General features: G+C 40.3%; 2 protein-coding genes and 1 long non-coding RNA gene across 6 annotated transcripts in view; 1 reads left to right on the top strand and 2 right to left on the bottom strand.

The window, feature by feature from the left end:
* Positions 1 to 19904, bottom strand: part of LOC145444703 (kinesin-like protein KIF13A) — a 70031-nt gene extending 50127 nt beyond the window's left edge. For 2 of the 4 annotated variants that reach the window (XR_013916764.1, XM_080322706.1), the window contains exons 1-20: positions 19066 to 19903; positions 17859 to 17949; positions 16135 to 16147; positions 15791 to 15944; positions 14856 to 15036; positions 13935 to 14031; positions 13746 to 13871; positions 12114 to 12226; positions 11942 to 12053; positions 10953 to 11041; positions 5653 to 5776; positions 4784 to 4894; positions 4053 to 4187; positions 3864 to 3994; positions 3302 to 3465; positions 3163 to 3240; positions 1926 to 2029; positions 1727 to 1860; positions 342 to 504; positions 5 to 145 (exon numbers count right to left, since the gene is read on the bottom strand). Coding sequence is in view for 3 of the 4 variants with exons in the window: in XM_080322706.1 (XP_080178832.1) it covers positions 5 to 145; positions 342 to 504; positions 1727 to 1860; positions 1926 to 2029; positions 3163 to 3240; positions 3302 to 3465; positions 3864 to 3994; positions 4053 to 4187; positions 4784 to 4894; positions 5653 to 5776; positions 10953 to 11041; positions 11942 to 12053; positions 12114 to 12226; positions 13746 to 13871; positions 13935 to 14031; positions 14856 to 15036; positions 15791 to 15944; positions 16135 to 16147; positions 17859 to 17949; positions 19066 to 19135 (2331 nt within the window). In the remaining variant the exon portion in view is untranslated. Of the gene's footprint in view, positions 1 to 4; positions 146 to 341; positions 505 to 1726; positions 1861 to 1925; positions 2030 to 3162; positions 3241 to 3301; positions 3466 to 3863; positions 3995 to 4052; positions 4188 to 4783; positions 4895 to 5652; positions 5777 to 10952; positions 11042 to 11941; positions 12054 to 12113; positions 12227 to 13745; positions 13872 to 13934; positions 14032 to 14855; positions 15037 to 15790; positions 15945 to 16134; positions 16148 to 17858; positions 17950 to 19065 lie in introns of all 4 variants that reach the window. The other 2 variants (XM_080322707.1, XM_080322709.1) reach the window with 2 other exon arrangements.
* LOC145444717 (uncharacterized) lies at positions 5819 to 6971 on the top strand. The gene is made up of 2 exons (XR_013916768.1): positions 5819 to 6762; positions 6818 to 6971. It is a non-coding gene; the product is annotated as an uncharacterized LOC145444717 (long non-coding RNA).
* LOC145444714 (myb/SANT-like DNA-binding domain-containing protein 3) lies at positions 6921 to 10720 on the bottom strand. Its single transcript, XM_080322723.1, has 3 exons — positions 9902 to 10720; positions 9633 to 9830; positions 6921 to 7986 (listed from the first exon to the last, which is right to left on the bottom strand). Exons 1-2 carry the CDS (start codon positions 10075 to 10077, stop codon positions 9725 to 9727), a joined length of 282 nt encoding a protein of 93 aa, XP_080178849.1. The 5' UTR covers positions 10078 to 10720; the 3' UTR covers positions 6921 to 7986; positions 9633 to 9724.
* Positions 19905 to 20379: the final 475 nt, after the last annotated feature.

Genomic DNA, 20379 nt, shown 5'->3' with positions numbered 1-20379 from the left:
TTACATCGTCACCGTTATCTTTGAAATCGACATAGGCTTCCCGCATGTCGGCCAGCCGATTCTCCAATTTCTCCACGCTCCATATTTGACAGTCTTGGCCTTTGTTTATCACACGGATTGCAGGCTCGCACAGCAGGTTACCTCTCTGCATAAACAAGGAATGCTTGTCAAAATTTCCACACATAGATTTTTACACTATTTCTCAACAAAGCGTCTACAGGGCTAGGAATAACGGCAGAATGCTATGCAGATAAAGTCTACCAGCGGCGTACAAGCTAATACACAAAAACATAAAACATAATCTTCAAATTTAAAAATATGAAACTCTTGACATATCTTACTTTTCTATTTGGAGTCAGGTTGTGCGCAGGGATCTGAAGACTGACCACGAATTCCGTGCGTTTGTCCATTTCCTCCGACAGACAGTTTGCCTCTTGCGCTGCCGCTTGCGCTCGCAGGAGGTCCTGTCGCAGGCGCGCTATCCCCGCGTGAAATTCGGTATTCCTACAAAAAAAATACAGCAAAATTATAGTCCGGCAAGAGACTTCTGCGTCCAAGTTCTGCGTTCAAGTCTTGAAAGTGCCGTAGTAACGACCCTATTGGACGAGTGTCAGATGAAATCGTCAGACGCAAACTTGAATTCTTAAGAAGTCCTATAGATATGGGTAAATTTCAATGATTTAAAAAAAAAATTCATTATGAATGGTTCATTAACCTAATCTAGGGTTGCCATATTTTGAGACCCGAAAAAGTCGACACTTTTTACAAGTTACAGAAGATATAATAGCCGACAAGAAAATGGGTGAAACTTTTTGTAAGAAATAAAAAAGGGTCTATTATCGACTCCCGAAAGACCCGTTCCCGCAAAAAATTGGTTGGAGTCGACCTTCTTTTTACTCAACCTTTCCGTGACCTCCGTCGAACTCCAGATTTCACGTCATTTATGGCATTTTATGCTTGGCCCTGTATCATCGCCTTGCTATCAAAGCTATAAACGAGGACGAATCGCCAAAATGGAGGACATTCGGGCGTCCCCGGAGGACAAATCCTCCTAAAAGACGACGTATGGTAGCCCTAAGAATCTAATCTACAAGCAGCAGTGGTGAAAACGCTCAATACACGCACTAATCCCGTAAATCTCAATTCAATTGCAAGAAGAAATGGGGAGACATGTTTTAAATCACTCTGAGCGCGAGCAGAAATAGAAATTCTTAAAGTACCGTGCTCAAGTAAACAGCTCAAAGTCAATTCGAACGATGACGCCACACATCGGCGCGATTCCCTAATTTCTACCACGTCGCTGAGATGAAGGCGATACATCGCACGATTTTTTACGAAAATTTCAATCATAAAACAGCACACAAGTCCACAGAAGCACTATTTTTTACTTCACACAATCTAAAACACCAAAAGTGAGTAGTTTCACTTAGCAAAATGAAACAGAAATTGACGAAGTCACAAATACACAACCGATTGTGTACCGATAAAAAAGAAGTAGAAGTACTTTACCACTGAATGTCGTAGTCTGCAAGTATATCACTTGTTGAGTTTGGCGGTATCAGGAAGTCAAATCTGTATTATGTGACTCTGCGGGACATCCGCAGAGTTCGATATCCAGCAGCGGCCTTCCCACAGAGTCAAATATAACAAATTCCACTTCCTGAACACTGCTGAATTTCGACAACGAATGTAGTACGCACAGATCAAACAACACTGTAATGGTCACCTTTGGTTCTTCCAGTTCTTATACTGCAAGCTACTTTCCGAAAGAGAAGTGTCGGCTGGGTCGGGCCGGTCCAACGAGTCGGAACTGCCGCGCGGCGAGATCGACATCAGTTGCCGCCGCAAAGCTCGGATTTCCTTTGATATTAAAAGGTTACGATGATACTCGCGGAAATGATAAAACCCCTCCGAAAATACGGCACCTCTTCGTATTTGTTGCGCTCTTCGAAATCGAGCGAGCCGAAGCTGGAATCTCCTATCTGTTTGAACTCGTTTTCGAGATGCATGATAGTTTCCTGTATCGGTGCTGAACGAGTAACAACACAAAGATAACTCGAATTGCCGATGTGCACCGCGGAATTTGAATAAACTTTCAATAGTACGTTCATAAGAAAGTTCATTATCTGTATGACTTCTAAAGTGTCTCTTATTAAGAGCTACTGGGCAAGGTGAAGGAAAAGAAACGGAGTCAAATTCCAAACTTAATGGCCATTACCGACATAGTAACATAGATAGAAACCGATCCGTTTAGCGGTGGGCAGCGTGAAAGAGTAGTGTGCGGTTGAGACATAAATGATATGTAACTATTGACGAATGCAGTATTGCAGAGAAAAAATGGAATAAAAAAAGGAAGGAAGGAAAGGACGTAGTTTATTTTTGTCCTTGATGTTTTTGCGGCATATACACCGACTCATGATACGCATACACACGATCTGCGCATATGCATACCATGAGTGCATGATGTGCATATGCCGCTGGACAAGGAAGTGCAGATATAGCCTTTACGGCTTTCTAAGTCATGCACCACCCCTCCATGCTATCCCAGTAATACATGAGCGCCGAGCAGGGAAGCCATGGATGCCAGTGTTACTAATCAGGTCTTTGGTCTGACCCGGCCGGGGATCGAACCCACGACCTACCGATCAAGAAGCCGGACGCTCAACCATTACGCTATCTTGTCGGTAATAAAAAAATTAAAAAAAGGACAAACAACAGCTTTACAACTGGAGATTAGCGCAGAATCTTGAGACCATACTAAAATCCCTTGCGGCTACATAGGTTCAGGTTGTTCAGTTTGATGAAGGTGGATTCCAATGGTGATAAGTGAAAGGTAAATCTACCTTTGCATTATTACAGAAAACATGGCGAAATACCGTAGTTTTGAGCACAAATCGGGGTATCAACTAAATGTCGTTACATAGTTATACTATGTGACCTTAAAGATGATTCCAAATGTTGTGTTTCAAGTTTTAAATGTAGATAACAACATCGTTTCATTGCGCCGTCTCTCTGAAAAGTGACTGTGTCGAATTAAAACCCAAGGCCAATTTCGTTAACACAACGTCATACCACAGTTGATTCGTAAAGCCTTCCGAAAATAGTTGCAATCTATTGCATAACAACAGTATTTCACCTCGACCAAAAAATTCCAGGACTTACTTTCAGCTTGGTTCATAAAAACTTCTCTCTGCGCGAATTCATAGTCTATCGCCGATTCGTTGAGAGAATTTTCGGACTCTGCAAAAAACATACGACTACAATCGCAATGCAATCCACGAGACGACCGTTGGTGACAAACCGGAAGGCGTCATTTTCGAGCCGAGCGCGTCCGGAACTTCCAGCTTAGCCGGACGCTGTATTCTCGGTATGTTAATCCGAAAGAAGTGATTGTTGCCCCACAGTATCCGGTCGCCGTGTCGCAGAGACGTCCTGGCGGAGACCAAGCGGCCGTTCACGCATGTTCTGGAAAACGACAACGCTGACGTTGAGGAAATTTCGATTTCAGGACTAGTCTCGATATCGACACTGACACATACACACGCACACAAAGAGAGGGAGAGAGAGAGTGATCTAGCCTCTAACCGAGGTGGTTAAATAAATCAGTGTTGCTACAGGAACAGAAAAAGGGAAGTAGGAGAGAAGGAACAAGTAGACATCTCCCAGACATGTCTAAACTATTTCGAGCGGACTTAGAGAAAGTTGAGGTACATCGTTACTGATCACGTCTGGTCACTATAACCTCAACAGACAAACTACTCAAGAATTTTGATGCAAACTCAAGTCACTTGATGGAAGGAGCTTTCACGTAGAAGAAAAAATTCTCCACAAGTTTAAGAGAGAAACGATCAGTTGTAACCCACCTGGCCCCCTTCATCGGGGTTATAAACGCGGTACCCTCGCCGGTAATCTCCATGTGGCAATGCACGTCGAGAATACCCAGACCGCTTAGTTGCATATCGCTGTCTTCGTTTTGTCCGACAATGGTGACGGGCTGCAAAAAGGCGACATCATAATAACATAGTCGTTTGGTAACGCGAATCAGTCCCCACCTTCAGATAGTAGACTAGCAGCGCGTTTAGCGACGGGTCCGAGTTCAGATTCACCAGGTAGCACTTTGTGTCTTCCACTTTGATGCCGGACTTTTCCAGAGACAGCCCCATTTTCTCTAAAGTCTCCTGTCTTTGCTGGAAGCAGATTTGAAATTGTGTTGAACGCAATAATTCTACTTCTTCAGAGCACTTCAGCAGCGCTCAAATTATTATACATTTAGGCTACTTGCACTTCTTCTTGAACAGTGTTTTGAACTTGGAAAAGCAGGAAGTAGTTTAAGGATAATTTTGCATCGCAGTTATGTTTGAAATCGTCATAATCACGTCATGAAGGTAAAAGGGCTGGATATATTTTCTAAGATTGTACCAATTTGTGTGTGGTAAAATTATGCAGCCCCTCGACCAAATCTGCGTTTTGAATATATTTACATTGCATTGATTGTCAGCATAAAATTGGTACTGTTTGTAAACAGAGGCCTTTCACTCTCTCCAAATTATTTACTGACATGTCCTGTTTAGTATCACCGACCGTTGTGTATAGAGTGTACCTTATTCGCTGGTTTTTAAGGAATATCTGAAATTTAACATCCCTGAAAATATCGGCACACAACACGCAGTATGGTGCCAGGCACATATCTGTGTGTTATAAAATGTGATTATTGCTCTATTAAGATATTGACCCGAGCCTCTTCAGGATAGCTTGTCATGACGGTACCGTACGGCAGACGTACCTTGTGCACTGCCTCGGTCTTTCGCAGCTTCTCTTCCCAAGTCTGCGTGATTTCTTTCATCAAGTTTTCGCTTTCCGCCAGTCTCTCCTTTAGGTCTGGAGCTCTCATACTCTGCGCGGAAATCGATAATTGAGTTTTCAACAATTACTGTCAATGTCAAAATATCTATAAATCTGGCGGGCGTTGTCTTATTTTTTAAGATGGGAGCCTGGGCTCCCCATTGAACTTACTTGACTATATGCTAATTTACAACTTTCAACAACAAAAATACGCTTGAGATAATGAGAAACAATGCCGTAATCAGCATCATGTCCGTGTAGCCACATTACGAAATTAAGTTTATTTGTCACATGGTGATGGTGACATCTCTCACATTCGTCTTTTAGTCAGCAATCTAAAACACAGCTTTCGATTTCAGCTTTTGGTACGTATTTCGGATCTCCACACGGCCCACACAGGATTGAAAACGCCACCAAAAAGTATCAAGGTAGATGCGTGCAAATATCGTAAACGCATTATAAGATTCGCAGGGAATGCAGAGCAGAGACACGAGACAAACGAAATGCAGACAAGTGACGTTTTAGTGTGGCTGCCCGACATTTGAGCATACGACACAATGAAAAACGACAGTTGAGCACACGACACTTAGGCATTAGAACCCTAAAATTTACCCTTCATTTAGCCCTAAATTTAACCTCCACGCTAAAGTGTCGCATGCTATTATGTTTGGGTGTGTCTTGACAGGATATAAATCTCGTGCGAATGTGATTTCGGGGAAATAACATCGCATTTTCGATACAAGCGATAAAGCACACAACGTTAAATTCCTGACAGGCAAAATTTAGTAACAATAAAACTGATAATGAAACCTCAGATTCTCGCAGCTGCGACTGCAATTTTTCAACCTCTTCTCGGAGTTCGCGAATGATCTTCGCGTTGGGATCCTCGTTGATAACGGCCTGGTTGACGATCCGTTTCGCGCGGTCCGCATATCTAAAAACGTGTTGAGGAATTTTTCAATCACAGAAGATCACACAGGCCCGTATTCAAAGAGACGCCTCGAACTCAAACTCAAGGCTTACTCGACGGAGTAAAGGCGGAGTTCAACTCCATTGGAGTAGCTCCTTGGTATTCAAAGACATTTTCTGGCTTTGCTCAGTTTCGAGTCTTACTCGACACGTCTGGCATCATTCGCAACTGTGCGCCGTGCGCTCGCTCGGTATGAACTGTTAAGATGCCGGGTTGGAATCCCGGTACGTTTAGCGTAATATATTTGGTGTGCAGTATCACACCGTGAGGACAGTTAGTAGAATCTTTGGTGTGCACGAGACACCGATTCCATATTGGCAGATAGGTATACGGTACGTGTTTCATTCCTTTCAGATAAAATAGCTATTGACATAGATATGTTAGAATATTACATGCAAGTGAATGGAAACAGACTGCAGCAAGTACGGAAGTGCCTTACAGATTTTGGTAATCCCGTGGAATACATCACTGAGGAACTGTGTTCTGATCGCTATAGGCTTACGAAAGCCGGTGTTAGTGGATTATGGAGATCCTACATGACCTTACCAGCCCATCCAACAAAGGCCTGCCCCTGCCCCCGTTGTTGAAGTTCCTAGTTGTTTTGCGCTTTTACCCCACAGGAAGCTTTCAAGTTGTTGCTGGGGAACTGGAACATGTCTCCCAGCTCACCGTTGGTTGGTGGATTGGTGAAGCTGGACAGTATTGCCATAGCTCATAAAAGCTCAGCTTCAGCATACATCAAATTCCCACAAGGTGAAGTGGCACCCAATGAGGCCACACGATTTTACGACAAACAGCTGCTGAATATATTCTAATATACTCCAGAATAACTATAGAGGACTTTTGATTGTGGAAGAGGCTGTTCTCCTACTTATCACTGGGTCTACGGGCGACACATCAATGACTGTGATGTTAACAGCAGTGTTATACAACTATGCCAGAGAGCACAGGTAATATATTTCTTGATATTTTTAATATCAAGCGTTTAACTCCCTTCAAATTTAGGTGCATCATCAACAATGAAACTGATGTCCCTGTCATCCCACAAGAAGTTGTATGAGGCTCCCTGAGAGGCCTAGCTCGGAGACGACGGATCGTAGAAACCCACTTTACGAATGAAATTTAATTTGTTATCACAAATAAAGAAACTGCGGTATCACTTGTATGGAACCGAACGAAATGGTACAGGGTAGAAAAAAAAGAAGTGGAACAGTAACTATCAATAATCCACGGTTACATGAGCATAGCGAAAAAAGCATAAATATCACGGTGCGGTGTTGCAAGTCAAGGCTTGTGCAGTTAAACGGATATAGCAAAAGAAACGTATTGATGTCACGGTGCTGCAATTAGAGGCATAGTAACTATCAATAATGCACGGTTAAAAGGGTATGGTACAAGAGAAGCATTCATGTCACATTGCTGCAAATACAAGCATGACAACATCAATAAGGCACAGGCAAATAGGAATAGCCAAAAAGAGTATTTGCGTCACATTGCTGCAAGTACAAGCATAGAAACTATCAATAATCAACAGTTTAACGGGGGTATGGCACAAGAAAGCATTCATGTCACATTGCTGCAAGTACAAGCATAGAAACTATCAATAATCAACAGTTAAACGGGTATGGCACAAGAAAGCATTCATGTCACATTGCTGCAAGTACAAGCATAGCAGGTATCAATATTCCACAGTTAAATGGGTATGGCACAAGGAAAGCATTCATGTCAAATTGCTGCAAGTAAAGGCATAGTAACATCAATAATGCGCAGGTAAATGGAAATTGCACAAAAAAATATTTGCATCACGGTGCTGCAAGCAGAAGCAATGAATCTTAATTGAAAGCTTTTATAAAGTAGGTAGACCAGTTTCTAGTGGGTCTGGTGCAGGCAAGCCTTCAAGCTTTTGCCTTACATCTGCTATCAACAGCTGCTTGGCCACAAGTGACGACTGCAGATCAGCAACGGACTGCTGCTTCTCTACTAAGAGCCTTTGCTGTTGCAAGCAGTCAATTTCCAATTTAATCTTTTCCACTTTCAGCTCATGCTCCAAGAACATGGCATCCGATATGAAGTTAATAACTTCAGCTCTTTTTGGTTTCTTTCTTGGCAACCCTGTCTTTTCCGTTTCTTTCATCACCGGCCTTGAAGCCGGAGTTGCAGTCGTGAAGTTACATCTGAAATAGGGACATATGATATAGAAAGCCCTCATTGCATAGCAAATGCGTATAAATTCTAAATATCTTATATATTCTTATAAAGCTTTGCTCAGAATGTTAGTCATGTATCTGTATATATTTACACGGATTTTAGTTAACGCTCATTAATAATGAACAATATCGATGTCAACATCACATCGTGGATATGTCCCAGACCCTGATCACTAGGGCAAGTTTTTGTTGCAGTCAAATCCGTGGAAAGTTGCATTTATTTTTCACAAAAGTCGCACTAAAACGTTGCATTTATGGACAATAAATTTCCTTCAAAATATTAGGTTATGGGATGCTCGAATGAATCTGTATCCAAGGTACTGTAGCAAAACTCAGGGCAGAGATAATAAAGTTGGATTAGCCTTGAAGTCGATTATCGCGTTCCTCAGGATTTATCAACCCAGGATTAAGGAAACCGGTTGATCGCAGCTCATAAAGTTGGTGTTAATCTCATGATTTAACAAACCGGATTAAACTATCGATAACTGCGTACGCTGCGTACCGTTCCTACGCACAAATATTTCCGATAATGACCGTACCGATTGTCAACTAGGTAATGGCTTCACCAAACAATCAACGAATTAAGTACCCACCATTGCAGAGCGATATCAATGTTCTATAATCCGTTTCTTAGCTGTACCGTACTAATTGGACACGACTTTCGTTTGGCGATGATGATAATTCTACCTATTACAGTGGTAGTATGGTTGTCAGCAGGCTGCTGTTTCATTCAACAACTTGACAACTGACAGCCTATTACGCGTTTCCGCATTATGATGCAACAGATAACGCCACTTGATTGAAAACTGCCAACTTCCAACTTCTTCGCGTCGCCATTAGCAGTATTTATTCACACGATTAGCATTTTTCCGGATCAGCTGACTTTATTATCTCCGCCCTCAGTGTTAGCGACTTCAACAAAATCAATCGCCCGAAAAAATTGACCCAGTAAAAATATAATTTTCGTCGGTCTAGCCTGAATGTACGTCAAATCAGAAAGGACGTCAAATTTAAACGACAGTGACATAATCAAGCGATCTATTTACATATAGTGCCAAATAATTCCAGTAAAAAGTTGGTCGCATCAAAAATTTGCAAGGAGTTTCATGAAAAATCGAAAAAAGTTTCATGAAAAATCGAAAAATTTGCAAAAAGTTGCATGAAAAAAATGGAGAAAAGTTGCAAAAAGTTACACAATAAGTTTCCTTCAAACAGCTTAAAACAGCATCCTACATAACTTCTGAGTATGTAGGAAGCTGCCGGAAGGTGTAAAAAAAGTTGCAAAAACTTGCCCTACTGATCACCATTGACTGGCTATGGTCCTCATGACTATCAATCAATGCGCATTGCTAATTCTGGTCAGTGTTAGCTTTTGGGTTTGCGAATATATGGCTTTACAGTTATTATACAGAGCGATTTTGGAGGTATGGCACAAATTTGGTATGTAGAGGAGTCGCAGCTAAGCATTAACCCAACACGCAGCAAAACCTACATAACCAGAGTCAACGATGCTCAAATATCAACAGCGAATACCATTGACTACCAATTGTGAGGAGCAGTGCTTGATATGATGCTTTTATCAATGAAGTGTCCATTATTATGGCATACCGTACCTGAAGATGTCGATGCTACGGAACGGTCCACAAACATCACTTGATCAGAATCAAAGTCGTTCTGGAGTGGCTCCAATTGTTCTGGTATCATGCTATGGATCATCTGTGAGTTGTGACATCTCTGGTACTGCCTTGGTTGGAGGACCTCCGCCAGTTGCAGCCAGGTGGGCACGTTCCTCTGTAATATCTTCTTTCGATCTGTTGAAATGCATACGCTACGCATTAGAACCCACCTCGGCATATTCCTAGAATTTCATCAAAAATCTTACCTCGCCTTCATGTTTTTCCAACATTTTTTAAGCTGCTTGGATGATACCTTTTGAGCATCCGGGAAGGAATTGTATTGAACGGCAAGATCTTCCCATGCAGCATTTTTCCTTTGGATAGAATTTCCATCATTTCTTTTATCCTCAAGTACATCCAGCTTTGCGCTTACAAGAGTCATAAGACGGCTCTTGTCAGCCAAACTAAACCTTAATTTTTACATACTGGAACTGGAACTGGAAAAATGTTTCTGTTGAAATCCAACATTATAGTTTGCTTTACCTAAACATTATCATGTGGCAGACACATCGAGAAAACTGCGAAAAAGCAAGGCTTGTATGAATACTACCACATCACTGCCATACTACACAACTACCATTTCATTGATATACAGTACACTATTATACAGCTTATTAAAGCCAGATATTACATGAAAATGATCGAACTCTGTGGACTTTACAATGTTCTATACCGGTATAGTTTACCATGAAGATCATAAATACGATTAATATATGTGCACAGCCCATCATCCCGCAGCATACTACCAGAAAAGTCAGTGCAAAGTGTTCGAGTAAAGCCTTGAGACTGCCCCCGGCTCGACTCAGAAAACGCGCACTCCACTGCCAAATTCTCAGCTCGTCAGCCACCGCGCATCGTCTCTGAATACCAAACAGCTCGAAGTCGAGCTCGACAGACCGTGAAGTACGACTCCAGCCCTGCTCAAACTCATTCTCGAGTTGCGCTCTCTGAATACCGATTGTTACGCAATTTTGACGCAAAGTGAGTTTGAGCACTGAGTGAGGTTTCTTGAATACGGGCCATAGTCTGCACGCCGACGTGAGTAATACTCATGACACTTCAATCTTGAAACGGGCGTCTCGTGCGCTACGATATGTCAATATTTGAAGGGCGTTGAAGTAGGATCGGGTGGCTCGCGCCTCTCTCGTTGCGACAGAACACAAGATCTCTGATTTCGACATTAATCGCTATCAATAGTGACTCAGGACCAGTATCTGTAACGCTCGAATATATCGTGTTCGGCAAGAAATTTCGCACCTCAACGTTGAAAGGGTCTCCTCGTAGTTATCGGCGGCTGGACTTATCGTGGCGATCATAGCCGTCCGACTGTTTCCACCCAAATTGTCCTGTAACAAATAGATACAACATATACTTTCTGAATTTCACGGACATATAACACTGTAAAATATCCGTTGGTCTCACTAGCTTTAACATAAATAAAAAGTGTAGTGTCTCACACACACAGGTTCTCTATGAATTTTAAAATTTAAAACAACAATTATTGTTTACCAGCGAAAGTATTTCCCATACCGAAATCGCTACCAATTTTTGTTCGACAGAAGTTTGGAAAGCATTCAAGGTGCCTTAAGGAGTTGGTAGCGACAACACTAATGACACGTTAGAAACAGGACATGCTTCAGTTACAGAGTTTCTTGTTAACATTTTAAATTTATAACAGTTAATTTTGTTTATCAGTGATAGAATATCCCATGTCAAAAGCACTACGAAGTTGCATTTGACGATAGTTTGGAAAGCATTCAGGAAGTAGGTTGTGATCATGAATAATGACTCGCTAAAATACGGGTGTCAGTCACACAGGTTCTCGGTAACTTTTTTAAATTCATACCAGCAACCTGCTGTTGACCAGCGAAAGAATTTGGCAGATCATCAAAGCGCTACCAGGATGTATTCGGCAGAAGCTTGGAAAGCGTTCAATAAGTCCTAGCAAGTATATTGCGACAACGTGATACTCTAACGACTCGATAAATACCGGACTAGTTCCAAAAGCGTAAATAAACATACACACACCGGAATAAAAAGCTAGAAAGGTGGTTAATGTGATCATTCTTGGTACCTACTCAAGTAAAGTAGAAGTAATTTGAAAACATAAGAACTTGAGTTAGTAGTACAAGCATTCACTCGAGTATTGCAAAGCTAGGTACCCGCACCAATGAGTGAGGCAGGAAAATTAATTGTTCCTCATAGACTTCACACACACATCGAGTAGGAATATAGAGGAAAATTACTTTCAATATCCACGTCAAAACCGAATCTCGGTAAGGGACGAATTTTGATTTCGCCTTCCCGGACGCCTGATCGGCCAGCGAGCTTATCACCAGCCCGAGCGTTGTTAAAGATCTGAAAGACGGAAATAAAATTACCACCAAAGAAGGCGTCGACACGCAACAGGCTCATTACTTATTGATGTTGCTGCCTTCTTTGAGACGATCGCCAGCGGCGCCCGTTTTCGAGGCGCGTTCGCTGCCGGCGAGATCGACCAGGCTCACTTTGCTGACTCTCTCGCCCGAGACCTGCGACAAAAAAGAACACATGAAAACACATAGCATCAGGCGCGCAGTCAGCCGAAAGAAAAGGAGGGAGATGTAAAACAAAAAGAAGGGAGATGTAAAACAAAAGGGGGGAGAGGAGGGCTATATTGAAAACAGACAACGTTCTAAATTCTAATAGATTAATCAGGGTAAATCTAGTATAAGAGCCAATGCAACAAGGATAAGATAATCTTGCTAGCATTAAAATCTCTATACGCACAAACATATGCCATATGCCAATATACATTTGAATAGATTCAATTCAGTACAGATATGTGAATAATGACTTACTCCAGGCAAAGGGGTAGCGAAACACAAACAATATATGGTGCCCTAATGATGACTGAATGTGTGGGACGTTAAGACAGCGTACAACAACAGTGTGAAGAAACAATATGAAGAATATACAAATATACATTTAGAATAAGGCATAAGCAGAGAACAACAAGGGATTTTAAAGGGGTCCAGAGTCGAGCTTGGAAAGGTGGGAAGAGGGTTATCTGATTTTAGCCATTTCACAACAATGGATTCAATTCATAATGAGGGCTTGGGTGGAAGAGAATATGCGATGTCATTTCCAGAACGGGTAAAGTAGCCAGCGTCGGTACTCAGGTAGTAGTAATGCCAGAAACTTCTACCGTAATCAATTATAAGTGTAAGTGGGGATCTCCAAAACATGTAACCTACTTTAAGCAGAATTAGAAAAGGAAGGTCTCAAAACACTCACAAGTAGATAAGGCTAAGGGATCACATACTTTATCCTTTCAAGATCAAAAGTGTGAAAAGCGAGTGGCTTTGCCAGATAAACTGTGAAGTAGAAGTTGAAGAAGTCGAAAACATAACCACCTGAGTACGTAGTGCTAGTGCAAGTGACCAAACCCAACACGAGTATTCGGAACAAGTAGAAATACTTTATTACTTTATTACTGACCAGCTCTGGTCATTCCCAATCACGTAATGCCCATACATGATCAATATTACCAAACAGTTCAATTTTGAGAATCTTCATCTCGTCAGACTATGTACTACTAGCCCGAAATGGCCTACAGAATCCGCCAAGCCATTACTGCTTGGTCTCAATCACAGACTAATTTTTTTATAAATTCAGTAAGCGAAACATTACACTTGGTGAAATCACCTAGTTTGTAACTGACATCGTTTTCCTTTCAAGTGTTGGTTCCGTTTGAGGAACATGCATGACGCATACCTTAATACGATAACAAGACTTATGAATCATGTCATAAAGGGATAATATCGAGCTGTAGATTCAGCAACTTGGAACATCAGTTAAAAAACATAAATCTGACGTAATACTATCCCACAAACACTAACAATGTCCTTTAAAATTCAGCCCATATCGGGTACCGCGACGTTAAAAATTTCATTGTTTGCAAAGATTACTATCAGTATTAGATAGACAGGCGAAGGTGACAGGATAATGCCGCAGATTACAGGCGTATATTAAACACCCTGTATTCCACTGTACACAACAAATCGGCACCTTTGTTTGCACGTCAACCAGCGTTTGTGTGACGATCAGAGTGAAAACGGCATGAGATCTCGAAGACTCGGCGTTCATCTTAGTAGCCGCGACTGTCCTTGATTTATTACCCTCAGACATGAGTTCCTGTTGGTGAAAAAAGTACAGTATTTGGGGGGCGCATTTGGTTGTGTATCGCAGTATGCGTACCTGAACGTCACCGGCAGTCGACGCGGCCAATTGTTGCAATCCGTCGACGTAGGGCCCAAGAGACTTGTGTTCGCGGACTTTAAGATGCCGTTTTCCGCTACAATGCAATCGGTTACCTACCATTACCACTGTATGGACGCATTTGTCGAATCGATCACACACAGAAAGCTTGAAATACGTGTAATCAGTACGCCTATTAACATGCATGCGTGTCACACAGGTACGCTTTATCAGTCTGATAAGAACTTCACAAGATAAGCAACACCTCCCATGTTTTGTGGTGTAAAATTCGTAAAACCGGCATCTAAGTTATCGCATAACAACTTCAATGCTATTTTCCACTTGGACATGAATTATATATTCACTTTGTCAAATCTCAAAGGTACGTTTTACAGAAATACCGGTCCCATCTAATATAGGTATAACCATATGAAACAATGACCTTGAAATACAATAGAGTTAATATTGACTGATGATCTACTTGACAAGTTGACACTGTACAGAGTGAACCACATATTCTAAATCAAGAGGATATTTTTAGCTCTTCGAGATCAATAATTCCTCACGTATCACATTGAGCAGGTATGTTGAATATCAAACGTGTCCATCATCGTTAAAATCGATGTTCAAAGGTCATAAGTACATATTTTCGAGCCAAGCAAGACACTATATTGAAAGCACTTGGATCAATCAAAGGAGATGAATCGTTAATTGGCCAATGGCCAATACCGTACTATCACAATTAAGTAAAATTGATCAAATATTTTCACAACCATCAGGTTGATTTCCAAGAGAAATCAATCGACTCTTAAGCAAAATGAACATCAGATGTTGATAATTATGGTGACTATGTCCACTATATATCAATTCCGAACAGCTACAATCCAAAGCTTCAATAGCCAGCGATCGAACGACACTCACCCAGCAGGATCTAGAAGATCCCGTACTTTTTCGTTATAGATCTCCATATAAGAAACTTCTACTTTGAAGGACAGTTCGTCCGTAGTGGCCTCGCCGATTTTTTCAAAGAGCGCAAGGCAAAGCCTCGGTATTAAACCAGGCTGGTCACGCGATCCCATCATCGAGTAAGACTTTCCAGAACCTGTCGCAAAACAACGATATCACGCATAGGTCTACAAAGAAAAATTGAATAAGTAAACACATATTGTCTTGTATCAAGCAAAGTGTAGAAAAAGTGTTACAAATACAAAAATTGTACGTGGCTAAATTACAGGACTGGTTGTGAAGTGTTGACATAAAAGTTCTGGGGATGTCATGATTTTACCCCTGTGAAGTACACACTAAACAGTCCATTTACCACCAACCAGACAGCATGTATCAAAGAGTCATATAGATACACAATCCGTGGAAGGTCACTGGGTCATCCGATAGCTCTGCACTATGTCATATATGCATAACCTATAATAAGAGTGGCCACAAGAGATTAAACACAATATCAATGGACAGCAATCAACACTTTGAGAAAGAGCAATGCTGAATTTGTGACATCTTGGCCCTAAGGCACTATGCAATCGAGTCAAGTAGCCTTTCAAGGTAAACAACCACTTCATTGTGGTTAGGTGATCAATGTATTGGTGCATCTAACACTTATTTCAAGAGTTAACAAGGAGCTATGAAACAGGCCTAATATTGCAATAAGAACAACTTGTGGTTATTCACACCCAGGAAGTATTCTAATTAATGATGGTCATTATAACAATATCAGATCATAAAGTAGAGATAACAATTACATACAGATAAACAATTCGGAAAGTGATTAAATGTATGGGCAGTGGGCACTAGAGCTGGTTTCATTTTCACATGTATTGAAATAAGAGCCATTTGAAAAACTGTACCTGTTTGTCCATAGGCAAATATACAGGCGTTATATCCACAGAAGACATTACTGAGTAAGTCCAAGCCAAGCTTTTCAAACACTGTCTCCTGATTTGCAAATTTATCCTCTTGGGAAGCATCCATTGACCAAAAGCAATGGTCGAAAGCAAAGGTCTTGAAAATAAAATGAGGCAAAATCAAATGCATGGATATGTAACAAACAAAACAAAGGCAGCAAGTCAACATATCTCACCTCTAATGAGGTGGTAATTAGGAATGTTAGAAGCCTATCAGTAAGATTAGCACTGATTAGTGGATGAATTACAGGTTAGGCACAAAAAAGCATACTATCAGATTACCATACCTTAATCTGTCTTCTTCAAGGAGCAGCCATGCAAAACAAAAGGAAAATGTCAGTGCGAAACGGTAATGGACTCTGCAGCACAAGAAACCAACGAATTCTGCATTGTGGTGTCACATAATCGAATGTGATCAAGTAGTTGGGCACGTATGTCATGATAAGTACCCTGAATAATAATCAGTATACTATTGTTTGACATGGGCTCGTTCGATCAGCAATACTAGTAACAATTCAAATTGGTCTGGACCCTCTACGGATAAAAACCACAAATTATGGTTGCCATAACCATCAAGAATAGATTCAGTCACCATTATGTGGTGAATAAGGCACCACAAACAGACATGGGGTGATCGTGACTTGTGATCTCGTATCGATTACCACGATTACACCATTTTCATGTAATCATGATTAATTACGTTGAAAAATATCCAAAGTAATCATAATTGCAAATCGACTTCTTATTAATAGGGTGATTAGTCAAATTTTTCATCCGGCAAGGACTATGGCATAAATTGAATACTTGTGATGATGGAATAGTGTGTGCCAATAAATTATTGACTCCACTCGATGTAGTAGTAAAACACCCTATCCATTCCATGTCTGGACACCAACAAATACCTAGCTTGGAGGAGTACGATAATCACCACTTTGCTTAGACTCGCATATAATCACTATTAATAACATGCCAGATTTCAATATCAAATCAATATAACACAACATTTGCTCCATCTTGCAATATCCATATTTAGTGAATTGTAATGTATGTATAATTGTTCATTATAACAAAATTTACTGCTTACTTTGCTGTGGTTCTACTTGACACTGTCTCCAGTTATTTTGCAAATCTTTATTCAAAATTTTTACTTGCATTCATCCGCTTATATAACATGTTAGCATCGATGGCCGCTAGAATGAAAATTGCCGATGCCGGACGAGCAAGCAAATGACGTCACATTTTTCAAAAAATTCTCTCATGAGGTCTCATCACAATCATTACTGTATTCTACGTGCGTTCGAGGCTCGAGTTCAAGGATGCAAAATAAATGTATTCGTGATTATTCATGATTATTTTCGTATGCAGGCTATTCATATAGTAGCTAAATAGACAACAGCGAGATGTGGCTGAAATTGTACATTACATTGATGTAGGAATCGCCCCACGTCTGATTACAAATACTTATGACACTGGGGGTAGAATATGACTCAAAACATTGGGTGTTGGGCTTGTACCAGGCTATGTAGAGTGTCATCTACCCTTTCATCATGATATGACACAAAAATTTGATAATTGTGAAACGGATGCGAGTCCAAAAATTGCTATATGCAAACGATATCAACTACTAGACAACAGAATATATTGTAGACCGTCAAAAACCCATGGCGTCGACCTAGTGGCTGACTGGAAAGCGAAATACATTCCACAGGCTTTTTTTGGAAACTGTCGTCATGCCAGACATGCATATTTCATGTCCTAATGGTGAAATTTTAATGCGTTCCTCATCGCGGTGCGAGCCAAATTGCCCAGAAGGATATGTCAATACAACAATGAAACCAAACTAGTGATATTTCTTCTTATTAGTGAACATTTTATGCGATGCAGACCTCGTCAAGTACAGTGCAAAAAGTTCAAAAAAATCAATATCCTAGTCAGGCTGGGGAATGTAAACATTTCAGCCAATAAATAATATCCTAATCCAAGCTACCCTACCAAAGTCTAAATTTCTTACTTATCAGATCCTTTCGCAGTTGCAGGTGGAGGGCGAAGTATCGTTTGGTTATTTTCCATCTCCACAACACAGAATGAGTTCAGCTCTTTTTCTGGTGTACAGAAAACCCAGCGTTTAATAGTTAAAAGATCAATTTCTTATCAAAAATACAAATCGCGCAGGCCACAGGGTATGGATCTAACTAACAGTTAGAAGTGGAATCACCATAGCAATGTGGATAATCGGACAACTTTTTCTCATGGGGGATATTATTTATTTCTGCTTTGAACCTCCATGTCATTTTGCCTGCCAAATCCCTTCTAGATTATATAAAATTATCAGTGCAAACATATCAGCTAATTACAGTCACAACTGCAAACTTACTGTTATCCTTGGAGATGAATATCACTTGGTAGTTTATGCATATTAAGAAAATACTGATAGAATAACATCCGAGCTTCTTGGAGGTACAGAACTTCAATATATATTGGAATAGTATATTCAAATGTACAGAATCCCTTAAGTAGCCTAGCCTATATGCTATGCAGAAAGATAATAGCAACGTATTTGACAGTATAGTATGACTCGGACATAATTGAACTATCAATTGAAGTGAAGGGTGTCGTAAAGTACCATAAATGTCAATTAGGGATATATGGGAGAATAAAAATCACAGTGCTTGCTGCTGAGACAAACAATTGACTCGAATTATTACCCTTTCAATCCTATTTCACTCATACTGTGAGGTAGTCGAATTTTTTAATCCAAAATATTATTTCGAATATTGCCATAACAAAATTGAGTATGCTACATAATAAAGAAAAAGTTATTGCAAATATGGTGAAGTAATGATGTGTTAAATTAAAAGTAGACTACATACTGATTTTAGGCTTAAAGGTTTGTAACTTTATGATAGCAAAGTACACAGAGTCACCAGACTCAATTCACCAAACAATAAACTAGAACAAGACATTGGAATCTGATTGTCGCGCAACTATGAATTGAGAAAACGCATGTAACAAATACAATGAAAAACAATGGGCAATTGGTGAGTTGTTTTATAAACAATAGGAATTTACTCGTCTTTTATACACTGGTCATTCCAGTCATTATCCGAAAAAAGAAAGCTGCAATGAAATTTGTAGATCATAATATAAATTATAAGATGCACTGTAACTTGTCTTGTATGACTGCATGAAATTTTATTCCAATATATGTAAATTCTTACCTCTTTTATTGAACGGCCGAACCCGTACAGCCACATTGACTTTTGATGTTGACGAGTCATCTTTACTCATTATCAGGCTACTATATCCACCGATAAAGTTGTTGGTAAGCGAGGTGCGTATTAGGTTGAAAGGTGTTGGTGATATCACTTACACTTGACAGACTAATATGACATTGCTGAAAAGGCAACCTAAAATCGATAGTAGTCAGTTAAAATGATATTGGCAGTACTGTTTTAGTAAAAATTCACTGAACTTGGACAACTAAATAAAAAATCGATCGATCATAGTAGCTTGCTGTTGCATAAGCTGGGCATCATTTTGTATAATCTAGTCTTTAATGGACCATATAACATCAAAGAAGATACAGGTATTGTAATGGGGACATGCGAGACAGTCTGCATTTCGGCTGTCTGTCAACAGTTTTTTTTAAATGTTAATTCATGCAAGGTAGGCTAACCCCTTTTGCTCATCTGTATATCAATAGCCAATACGAAGGATAGGTTTTCAGTTTATACGGAATATGTGTTGGTTGCAACTTACAAACACAATTTTTTTGCAATTCACTTGATTTGTGCCACATCGGGAGTCATGGAAAGGACAATTACCAGTAAGGCACACTAAGGAAGATTCGTATTTGAAAACAAGACCTTGTTTCAAGCAGTCCAGCGAAAAATCTAGCTCAATAAAGCAACTTCTGATTCTCTGCTCAGCAGATATTTGCCAAATCGCGCACAATAAATTTCCAATAAGCTAGATAATATACTTGAATTAGCTTCAAGTGAGAGAGTCTGAAGAGCTTTAAATATATTAATATAGTGTGACCGACATAAGACACTCTTCACTCCTATATAAAATATTGAAATGAACCCGAATATTTTCAGCTGACACTCGTCAGGGCCAGGGGTAATCGTCAGAAACTAGTAGAGAATTCAAAAGAACAGCATATATCAACAATCGTAACACAAAATACGATTGTTGATATACGTTGTTCTTTTCAATTCTCAACTAGTTGCTGACGATTACCCCTGACGGGTGTCAGCCGAAAATATTCGGGTTCATTTCAATATGAATATACTCTCCAATTGTATATTGAAGTTCCGTACCTCCAAGAAGCTGTTCCTATATAAAAGCAAGACATTTTTTTTATCCCCGACAAAGTCATTACCACTCTGCCAGTGACTCCGGGCGCCATGAACAACAAATTCCTAAAGGCACTAGAATGGAGTGTGGACAGTGAGCTTCGAGAACTTATATATACCGTATCTTTTCAATTCACTGTATGGTTATAATCCTGTGGTGGTTAGTCAGGCGTT

Source organism: Botryllus schlosseri, chromosome 8 (genome assembly GCF_051294905.1).
Source record: "Botryllus schlosseri isolate E-star chromosome 8, Bs_hap1, whole genome shotgun sequence".
NCBI classification, from domain to species: Eukaryota; Metazoa; Chordata; class Ascidiacea; order Stolidobranchia; family Styelidae; genus Botryllus; species Botryllus schlosseri.
This window is presented reverse-complemented; position numbering and strand designations above follow the sequence as displayed.